The 11,559-nt window shown below is 46.2% G+C and overlaps 1 protein-coding gene across 1 annotated transcript in view; it reads right to left on the bottom strand.

The window, feature by feature from the left end:
- Positions 1-473: 473 nt before the first annotated feature.
- Positions 474-11,559, bottom strand: part of LOC136579796 (uncharacterized) — a 54,953-nt gene continuing 43,867 nt past the window's right edge. Inside the window, exons 4-5 of the mRNA XM_066579853.1 lie at positions 2,499-2,521; positions 474-895 (exon numbers count right to left, since the gene is read on the bottom strand). Of these exons, the coding sequence (XP_066435950.1) occupies positions 743-895; positions 2,499-2,521 (176 nt within the window). The 3' untranslated portion in view covers positions 474-742. The remainder of the gene's footprint in view (positions 896-2,498; positions 2,522-11,559) is intronic.

Here is an 11,559-nt window from a genome sequence, read left to right as displayed (position 1 = left end):
GCTTGTGGAGTTTTATTAGATCAGCGAAGAACAATATATATCAACTCACATGAATGTAATATACAACAAGCACTTAAAGGACCATCCCAGGTGAAACTAATGCAGTGGTTAAAGGAGATGTCCCGCGCCGAAACGGGTTTTTTTTTTTTTAAACCCCCCCCCCGTTCGGCGCGAGACAACCCCGATGCAGGGGTTAAAAAAACCACCCGCACAGCGCTTACCTGAATCCCGGCGCTCCGGTGACTTCTCTACTCACCGCTGAAGATGGCCTCTTCCTCCGTGGACCGCAGCTCTTCTGTGCGGTCCACTGCCGATTCCAGCCTCCTGATTGGCTGGAATCGGCACGTGACGGGGCGGAGCTACACGGAGCTACACGGAGCCCCATAGAGAACAGCAGAAGACCCGGACTGCGCAAGCGCGGCTAATTTGGCCATCGGAGGCCAAAAATTAGTCGGCACCATGGAGACCAGGACGCTAGCAACGGAGCAGGTAAGTAAAAAACTTTTTATAACTTCTGTATGGCTCATAATTAATGCACAATGTATATTACAAAGTGCATTATTATGGCCATACAGAAGTGTATAACCCCACTTGCTGCCTCGGGACATCTCCTTTAATAGCTGGAGCCTGCGGGGCGGAGCATGACCCATGACCCGGGGTTCTCTTTTCTGTGTCTTGCTCCGCCTTGCATGAAGCATGAACCGTGCATCAGCTTTACCCTGAGTGTTCCTGTAAAGGTGGTTTAATATGATTCATATCCCTGATTGGTCCGATGGTCTCTCTTTGCCTTGACAGCTGAGTAGGTGACTGCATCCACATTGATTTTCGGTCTGGAAGGTAATTTCTTCCTGGAGATCTCGACATACTGAACCTCTGAAGGATCCGACTGCAGGGTCTGTAAAGTCATAATGATACATAATGAGAACTCCCATAGACTGCAGTGGAGAGTGTTGTGCACAGTCTGTAGGCTCTAGGAGCAGCCAAGTGTAGACTAATGTAGAGGGCAGCACATCGTCCTCACATCACTTTCTCATCTGCTCTTGGTTACTTATTGCGCCGAATAAGCTCCAGTCGCATTAAGAGAATCACATAAGAGTATGCATATTTGTGCGCGGATGAATGTAGTGTTTCTGTGGAATGAACACTGCTATTTGCGCGCACATCAGCGTATTTTACTGGACCTTTTCGTGCCCAGCAAACAAAAATGCCCCAATTAAATGGCTAAATAGTTTAATGAGTTCCAGATGTGTTCTTTTTCCAGTGGAATTACGCAGCATATCACGAATCTCCTAGATTATTGCTGGCGCATTTGCACCCCTCCACTTGACTTCTATGGAAATCTGTGATGCTTGAATGAGCAGGAAAAAAGAGCAAGCTGCGTTTCTTTCTGCACGCGTAAAATACTGACATGTGAAATCAATGGGCTCTATTATCTGTGTATGCAAATAAGATGGAAAAATACCTCTACAGCGCCATCGATTGGATGGCAGCATTCCTTCAGATCAAAGTGACTTTGTAAGTCTTATCAATTTTTGGGAATAAGAAACCATGCACAAATGGCCTGTTTCGGGGTGATTGCCCCTCCTCAGTGTGCAGCAGACTTCTGGCTTAGTCTGTGAGGGGCCTGTGATGTGGGTAGGAAGTGATGTTGTCTTTCCTTAGGGAGAACTCCCAAAAAGTATGTAAGACACTTAGGGGTGAGTGGGCCAGGGGGTGGTATAGTCTCTCCCCAAGGAGAGCACCCAGAAGGGGTGTGGGGGCACATTGGGGACAGACTATACCATCCCCTGACCCACTCACCCCCTAAGTGTCTCCACACACTTTTTAGGTTCTCTCCTTAAGGAGACACAACACGCCTTCTGATCCCACATTATAGGCCCCTCATAGACTAAGCCAGAAGCCTGCTGCACACTGATGAGGGGCAATCACCCCGCAACAGTCCATTTGTGGATGGTTTTTTTGGCTTGGTTTCTTATTCCCGATCATTGATAAGACTTATAAAGTCATTTTGGTCTGACGGAATGCTGCCATCCAATAGATGGCGCTGTAGAGGTATTTTTCCATCTTTTTTATTTGCATAAATTTCCCAGAGGAGCATTGTCTTATAAAGTCTCCTTATTTGTCTTTTAGGTGTCCCCACACCTATTCTGGGTGCTCTCTCTGGGGAGAGACTATAGTATCCCCTGACCTACTCTTCCTTTAAGTGTCTCCACACACTTTTTTGGGTGCTCTCCTTAAGGAGACACACAACACTGCTGACTTCCTTCTCTGAATATTGCACACACAATTACGCCTGTGTGAACCTGGGCTTAATAGTAGACACTGAGGCTGGAGCCCATACTATACCCAGACTGGTGAAGGAGAGGTAGAATTTCCCTACTTGGTCTCTACATCTTAGTCCCTGACAAATAAACAATACTTACTGTACCCCAGGTCAGGTGACGAGGGGTCACATATTATTATAATTATTCAATTTATTCTGTTATCTATCCACCCACCTGGTCATCAGATCTCCAGAAACCTGTGAAACGAGCAAGAAAATTGGATGTCAATTTATAGTATTAATGAAACTGTAGTATCATGCATTGCGAGTCCTGTCTGTACATTAATCAAGTCTATGGGAGATGAAAAATGTGATTGTTCTCAGTAAGAGAAACCAAGTAATCTTGTACATATGATAACTTTTAATGGCTAACACAAATACATGATGTTACAGCGAGCTTTCCAACCTATGCAGGGTTCTTCCTCAGGCTCAAATAGAATAGATCAGAACAGGCATCTATATATAAATGCATAAGAATAAAACGGCACAGTCATGGTGTGATTAATTTGAACTTAAAACAATACCAGAACAGGATGAGTAGATGAGTAAATACTTAGTCCACTGATAAGGGATGTGAAAATTTTATGGACTCTAAATTGGTGTTAGGGGGTGACCAGTCCAGCATGTTATCTCTGCTCCGGATTTCTCATATTCTCCACTGATGCAAAAACCCCCTCAGAGGTTCATTCCAGTCTTGACAGTGTCAAAGGTTGTTATAAATTGTGATGTTGGGAATATGAAAGTTAGTATATTAACCCCTTCCCGCTATATAACGTACATTTACATCATGCAAGTGCGGGGTATGTATGAAGAGAGATCGTGGGGTGACCTCTCTTCATACAGTGTGGGCGTCAGCTGTTTATTACAGCTGACACCCGCATGCAATAGCTGCAATCAGACGCTCGCGGCTATTAACCCTTTAAATGCCTCGAATGATGTTCAGGGTCCTGTATGGCCCCCCGCAGTGAGATTGCAGGGAGCCTATGGGTGTCATGGCAGCCGGGGTCCTTCTGGGAGGCCCCAAGGCTGCCTTAGCAGACTGCCTATTAAGCCGTCCCCATTGGGTGGCTTGATAGACTGCCTGTCAAACTGCAGGAGCGATCAAAGCATCGCTAGTTGTGGTCCCCCAGGAAAGCTAAAAAAAAAAGTCAAAATAAGATCAATAAAGTTTTATTAATTGTAAAATGTAAAAAAAGTAATACGTTTAAATCGCCTCCGTTTTGCCATATCTATAATGAAAAAGTCTAAATCCTAAAACAAAAATACTTATTTAGTATAGCCACGCTCTATTACCCCGCATGTTGAACGTTGTCCAAAAAAAATAAAGAATGCCAGAAATGCACTTTCAGTCATCCTGTTTCCAAGAAAAAATGCAATAAAAAGCGATCAAAAACTCATATGTATTCCAAAATGATACCAAAGTAAACTACGGGACATGCCACAAAAAATAAGACCCTTGCACAACTATGTCGATGGAGAAATAAAAAAGTTATTGCGCGCAGAAGATGGCGGCAGAAAGTAATTAAACCCTTAATGACCACCCCATAGTGCTTTTACATCCTAGCAAAGTAGGCTTTAATCCCTGAGGACGTAGAAACATGCTTCCTGCAGGGATTAAAGCCACGTGGGCTTTGGACATGACAGCTCCATGCTGTCTGTGCCTGCAGGTAGCCGACAGCCTGCAGCTGTCATCGTGGGCTGCATGAAGCCCCCCCCTCCCCCCGGCAATGCGATCAGCATTATGTCAGCCACATGCGCAGAAGGCACGGAGCCGCAGAAAATTTGAAATCCCCTGGCTCCCGGCTCCTGAAGGTAGCCGGGAGGCAGGAGATGTCACCGGGGACCGCGGTGAGCGTTCCCCATCCCGTGATTGCCGTTATCCAATGGATAGCGGTGATCACGGAAAAGTGTAAAAAAAAAAAGTTAGTTCCACCTCCTCTCATGGCTCCGATCCATGAAGGTAGGTGAAAATACTCACCCGCTTCCCCCATGATTTCCATGATCTGCTGAGGGCTTCTGCGCATCCGTCAATGTGGTGCCCATGTGCAAAAGCGCAGAAGACCCGGGAAATTAAAAATTCCCCTGCATTCAGCTGTCAAAGATAGCCGAGTGCAGGGAGATGTCACCGGGGACCGCTGTATGCGGTTACCGGTCACATGATCTCCATTATCCATCGGATAATAATAATAATAATAATAATAATCTTTATTTGTATAGCGCCTACATATTCCGCAGCGCTTACATAGACAGGGGGGAATACAGAAAGACAAAATACAAACATTACAGAACCACGGTTACATATAGTAATCAGTTGATTGATACAATAGGGGTGAGGGTCCTGCTCCAACGAGCTTACATACTACAAGTAATGGGGTGATACAGAGGGTAAAGGGGCTGGAGATGTGCACAGTATGGCGAGGTGGAGAGTGAGCGATGCTATACACATAGACAATGGTCAGACATTTAGCCGTGTGACGGCAGAAACGGTGTGACTGCAGGAGCGGTTTATGATGGCTAGCAGGGATTGCAGTCAGTAGGTCAGGGAGCATGTTATCAGGCGGAGTACAGAGAGGTTTGTTTAGGGAATGCGGTATGCCTCCCTGAAGAGGTGCGTTTTTAGAGCACGCCTGAAGTTCTGCGAGTCCTGGATTGCTCGGGTAGCCTTTGGTAGTGCGTTCCAGAGGACCGGTGCTGCTCTGGAGAAGTCTTGGAGGCGGGAATGAGAAGTTCGAATTAAAGGGGCGCTCAGTCTGGTTTCATTAGCAGAGCGGAGAGCCCGGGCTGGTTGATGGATTGAGATGAGGGAGGCGATATAGGGTGGCGCTGTACTGTGGAGGGCTTTGTGGATGAAGGTAGCGAGTTTGAATTGAATTCTGTATTTAACGGGCAGCCAGTGCAGTGACCGGCACAGGACAGAGGCGTCCGAGTAGCGGCTGGACAGGAAGATGAGCCTGGCTGCGGCATTCAGGATGGACTGGAGAGGGTAGAGTCTGGTGCAGGGGAGGCCGATCAGCAACGAGTTGCAATAATCGAGCCGGGAGTGGATGAGGGCGACAATAAGCGTTTTTAACGTCTCCACAGTGAGAAAAGAGCGGATTCTTGCGATGTTCTTGAGGTGCAGCTGACATGTTCGGGCCAGAGATTGGATGTAGGGGGCAAAAGAGAGATCAGAGTCAAATATGACCCCAAGGCAGCGGGCGTGTTGTCTAGGAGTTATGGTGGCGCCACACACTGAGATGGAGATGTCAGGATGAGGTCGGTTAGTGGAGGGTGGAAATACCAGTAAGTCAGTTTTAGAGAGGTTTAGTTTTAGGTAGAGAGAGGACATGGTGTTAGAGACAGCGGACAGACAGTTAGTGATGTTTTGGAGGAAGGGTGCAGAGATGTCACGGGCAGAGGTGTATAGCTGGGTGTCATCAGCGTACAGGTGGTATTTGAGGCCAAAACTCCTGATGGTTTGTCCAATAGGGGCTGTGTAGATAGAGAAGAGAAGGGGGCCAAGGACCGAGCCCTGGGGGACCCCAACAGCAAGGGGAAGAGGAGGGGAGGTAGAGCCAGCAAAGGAGACGCTGAAAGAGCGGTCAGATAGGTAAGAGGAGAACCAGGAGAGGGCAGTGTCCTTTAGGCCAATGGAGCGTAGCATACTGAGGAGGAGTTTGTGGTCAACAGTGTCAAACGCTGCAGAAAGGTCGAGGAGGATCAGTAGGGAGTAATCGCCCCTCGATTTGGCTGTCAGTAGGTCATTGGATACCCTAGTAAGGGCAGTTTCTGTCGAGTGTTGAGGTCGGAAGCCAGACTGTAGGGGGTCTAGGAGAGAGTTCTCTGATAAATAGCTTACAAGGCGGGAGTAAACCAGGCGTTCTAGTAGTTTGGAGATGAAGGGGAGGTTTGAGATGGGTCTGTAGTTGACAGCATCAGTCGCGTCCAGAGTCGGTTTCTTTAGCAGTGGGGATATGATGGCGTGTTTGAAAGAAGAGTGAAAGATGCCAGAGGTCAGAGAGAGGTTGAATATAGTGGTGAGATGGGAGATGACCACTGGGGAGAAGGAACGGAGGAGGTGTGAGGGGAGAGGGTCGCTAGCGCAGGTGGTGGGGCGAGCAGAGAAGAGCAATTTGGAGACTTCTTCCTCTGTCGCTGGTCTGAGTACAGACAGTGAGCAGGAGCTAGATGCAGTGCTGACAGGACTAGGGTCAGGGCTAGTCTGGGGTTGGGAAGTTATTTCCTGACGGATGTCGTCTATTTTCTTTTTGAAGTAAGCAGCCAACTCTTCAGCACTGAGATCCGTCACTGGGGGCTGCGGTTTTGGGCTGAGAAGGGAGTGAAAAGTATCAAAGAGCCGTTTAGGGTTGTGCGATAATGAGGAGACTAGAGAGGTGAAGTAGACTTGTTTGGCATGGTGGAGGGCGAGGTTGTAGGTTCTGAGCATGAATTTGTAGTGGAGGAAGTCTGGTGCCGTTTGCGATTTCCTCCACAGCCGTTCAGCACTTCTAGAGCACCGCCGGATGAAGCGTGTATGAGGTGTGAGCCAGGGTTGCCGTGTTCTGCATCGAATGGCTCGGGTTCTGGGGGGCGCTGCTTCATCCAGGGCCTGTTTGAGAGCGGTGTTGTAGTGAGCGGCAGCCAGGTTGGGGCAGGAGAGGAGAGAGATGGGGGACAGAGAGGACTGTAGGGATTCAGCAAAGTCCTGGGTGTGAATGGCCTTAAGGTTCCTGTAGGTACTGTAGGTAGGTGGGTCTGGAGAGATGGTAGGGAGCGTGACAGAGAAAGAGAGGAAGTTATGATCCGAGAGTGGGAGAGGGGAGTTAGTGAAGTTGGAAACAGAGCAGAGACGGAAGAAGACCAGATCAAGAGTGTTGCCATCCCTGTGAGTGGGAGAGGCTGTGAGTTGAGAGAGACCAAGGGAGGAGGTGAGCGAAAGAAGCTTAGAGGCAGAAGGGGACATAGGGTCATTAGTGGGGATGTTAAAATCACCTAAGATGAGGGTTGGAATTTCACAGGATAGGAAGTGGGGGAGCCAGGCAGCAAAGTGGTCCAAAAACAGGCGAGGAGCACCTGGGGGGCGATAGATAACTGCTACTCGCATGGACAGCGGGCGGAAAAGCCGTAGCATATGTACCTCAAATGATGGAAAAGTGAGTGAGGGTACAGGGGGGATGACCTGGTAGGTGCATTTCGGGGAAAGAAGAGCACCTACTCCTCCGCCACGCCTGTCATCTGGTCTCGGGGTATGGGAGAACTGCAGGCCATTGTAAGACAGTGCAGCAGGGGAGGCCGTGGATGGAAGGCTGAGTCAACCTTGAGCCGGCTACCTGACGCACGCGGGGATCAAACTTGCAACCTTCAGGTCGTAGGCGAGAGCTTACACTCTGCGCCACACGAGGCTCAGATAACTGTGATCATGAAAAGTTAAAAAAGAAAAAGTTAAAGTTTCATATGCCCTTATGGAACGTATCTGTAAGGGGAGATGAAATTACATAACTAAGGTCCGCGGATTTATCCCCCAATGGGATCTATATCCACAAACCTTACCCTGGCTTTGGCACATGTGCCGTCAGCATAATGGCGGACGCATTTGAAAAAGTCAAAGATTGCCCGGGAAATTCAAAATTTCCCTGCTCCTGGCTACCAAAGGTAGCTGAGAGCTTGGTGATCTCCATAAAACCTATGTATATACAGGGTTTTTTTAAGGCATCAGCAGACCCTCTTCAGAAGTAAAAAACAATTTTATTTAGTTCATTTCTTGCTTAAAGCCAGCAACGTTTCGACTGTTGCTCCCAGTCTTTATCAAGCTTGGTGATGTCATGGGGGGCCCGGTATGCGGTTACTGGTCTTGTGATCGCCGTTATCCAATGGATAATGGTGATCACGTAAAAGTTTTTTTAAAAGTTGAACTTTCATCTCCCCTCACCGATGCGATCAGTGAGAGGAGATAAAACCTCTTCCCGGAAGGGCTCCACATTTGAACCCCGATGCGATCCCCCTCCGTAGACCTTCCCACAGCTTCTCGCCAGCAAAATGCCGGACACATACAGGAGCCGGGGAGCCTGAGAAATTTTAAATCACCTTGCTCTCAGCGACCAACAGTTGCAGAGTGCCTGGAGCAGTAACCGGTGGCCTCGTTGAGCGCTCCCCGGTCATGTGATAAAAAGGTAGCAATTCACCTTTGGCCGGTCTCACATGACCGGATAGAAACTGCGGATTCTGCATGCATTTGATTTGCGGTAATCTGCAGATCAATCAAATGCATTGGATTACACAATTCTGCTCACATTAGTGGGTCAAAATTACGTAATCCACTCGCAGAAAACAGTATGCAGCATGTTCTATTTTACCACGGATATCTGTGACATTGTGCTCTATAGTCGTGGATATATCCGCAGCCCATACACGCATCTACATTGTGTACGGTCTGTGGGTACTCGTGTCATTGCTGAGCAACAGCGGGGGAAATATAAACAAAGGTGTACTGCGCATGACTGCCTGTGTGAGTATGCAGTTATACGCAGTACATTACACGGCCGGGCTCACAGCTGGGATCCACTGTGGGCCTCCGCAAGCACATTCCACATACGGCAGTGTGAGCCCGGCGTTATTCAGACCGCTACCTGTAATACGTATTTTACAAGAAGCCCCAGGAACACTTGCCTTCCTGCAGTACCAGGAGCAGCTTGTTGAGTGCCTTCTGTGTGAGACCGCCGCAGCTCAGCAAGCTTGCGAAGCCTCACAGAGCACCACTTTTTTACACCTCATCCCTGCTACTGAGGTCAAGAAATACCCCCAAAAAGCATGAGAGGAGGGTGTAATTCCCTATTTTATTGCCCCATGCGCCCATCCTAACCAGCCTCTGTAATTACCCATCTTCAGAAATACCAAACAGTTTACATCATTACTTTTATCGACGATTTAGGGAATATCAAAAAATGGGGATGGGGGGATTATTTGGGGGGAGTAAATTATTTTCTGCACAAGTGAGCAATGGGACCTGGAATTTATTCAGTTGTGCCCTGAAATGCAATGCGTGTTCCCTTCATTACAGGCCAAGCCATGTGTCCTGTAAGTAGATTATTGCCATAATGGGTAAATTTCTGAAGACGGAACAAACAGGGGAATCCATTTTGGGGTGCAAGTCTTCATTTATATGTGTGCTGTACAAAAAAACCCCTGTTTTTAAAATGACACAATTGCCAAAAAAATGAAAATTGTAATTTTTTTTTCTGCTTTGCTTAGATTCATTCAAAAACTGTGGGGTCAAAATATACATTACACTGCTAGACAAATTCGTTAAGGGGTCTAGTTTTCAAAACGGGGTCATTTGTGGGGGTTTTCCATCGTTTTGGTGGCTCGAGGCGTCTACAAGTGTGCAATGGGGCCTAAAAAAAACCTTCAAGCAAAATCTCGGAACAAACAGGTATCCATTTTGGGGTGTAAATCCTTATTCTCATGTGCAAAAAAAACTGCCTTTAAAATGACATATTTGCTAAAATATGAAATTTCGTTTTTCTCCTCTAAATTGCATTAACTCCTGAAAAAAAAACTGTGTGGTGAAAATCCTCCTGACTCCCTCAGTGAATACATTAAGGGGTGTAGTTTTTAAAATAGGGTCATTTGTGGGGGTATCTATCATTCTAACACCGATGAGCCTTTGCAATCTTAGCTTGGTGCAGGAAAATAAAGCGTTCCTCAAAATGTTGATAATCAGTTAAATTTGTACGTCTCCTAAATGGTTAGAAAAAATCTAAAGCTTTTCAAATGTGCATCCAGAATAAAGTAAACAAATGGAAATATATCTCTTATCAAAAAATCGTACAGCATGTTTGCACATATTTGAAATATTACAATTACCATCCAGACTATGGGCTGATTTTAATTTCTTCATTTTTGTTTATACCCTTTTTTGGGGGGACACTCTGCCGGGAACTGAATCTATGTTCTATCAATCCAGCTTGTATAGATAGACAAACTTCCAGCTAGTGACTATGCGAACTCTATAATCTTAGCAAGCATAGGTAGAAATCGGAACCACTAGCTAGTTAGCCATTTTTACTGTAGCCGGATGCTTCTGGCAAAACCATTTTTGACCAGACAACGCCTCCAGGGGACCTCTGTATGCTTAGATACACAAACCATACCAAGCTAAAACCAGCATTATCACATGGTGATGTGTCTCATATCAGACTGACTATTGAGCCTGATATTACCAGGCCTGAATGAATAGCATTCAGGTGAACTAGATGGTCTTGTATGTTAAATGTGTCCCCCACTGCTACAAAAAAATCTGCTTACAGCTCCCAATAGCCATTAATGGATTGAATATATCTATTAATCATGCAATCTCAGCCATCTCTATCTATTTTCTATATATGAGAGCCTCTCACCAATGTACATTCACTGAGTGTGAGGACAGTGACTAAAACACTACAGACTTAAAATAGTCTTTCATAGGGCTCATTTTACTTCCTGATGACCGGCCTAATCTGCGGAGAAACACGTTGAAGTGTAAATACTAAACATGCAACTCTGATAACCTAGATGCGCTGTCACTTGGTCCGCACTCTATATACTGGAGTTTTCAGTAGATAAGTGCTCAAGCACCTACCACTGTGAGCCTCTCAAGCGTCCAATATGGACTGATAATACACTGGGGATACATAGGAAGCCACATGTGGTCTTGGCCACAACCCAGTAATAACGAATCCTATATACTGGGTCCCCGTGGACAACATCTAGGGCACATGCCCTGACACCATTTTATGTCTGTCTTATAGCGGATATCCTATACTCTGGGGGAAGTTAATCTGTTAACTTCTGTTAATGACCCCCTTTTGTGTGCCCTTATTGTGGTTTGTGCTTTTTAATTTAATCAAATAAAATTTAAATCTTTTAATCCTAGTCTACTTTGTGAAGGCCTTCAACTGGAAATAGACTACTGCCTCTGTGACAAGGACAGCAAAAAAAACTATACAAGTTTGGTACTGACCCATAAAATAAAGTTATCATGTCATTTTTGTTGCAGTTTGTGCGCCGTAGAAACAAGATGCACTGAAAGATGGCAGAATGTCGTTGTTTTTTCATTTTACTCCACTTAGAATCTTTAAAAAATTTTTGCAGCACATTATATGGTACATTAAATAGCACCATTGAAAAGTACATCTCATCCCGCAAAAAAACAAGCCCTCATACAGCTACATTGAGGGATAAATAAAGGAGTTACAGTTTTTTAAAAGGGGGGACGGAAA

This window comes from Eleutherodactylus coqui, chromosome 10 (genome assembly GCF_035609145.1).
Source record: "Eleutherodactylus coqui strain aEleCoq1 chromosome 10, aEleCoq1.hap1, whole genome shotgun sequence".
In the NCBI taxonomy this organism is placed as follows: domain Eukaryota; kingdom Metazoa; phylum Chordata; class Amphibia; order Anura; family Eleutherodactylidae; genus Eleutherodactylus; species Eleutherodactylus coqui.
The sequence above is the reverse complement of the archived record's forward strand: the minus strand, read 5'-3'. Positions and strand labels throughout refer to the sequence as shown.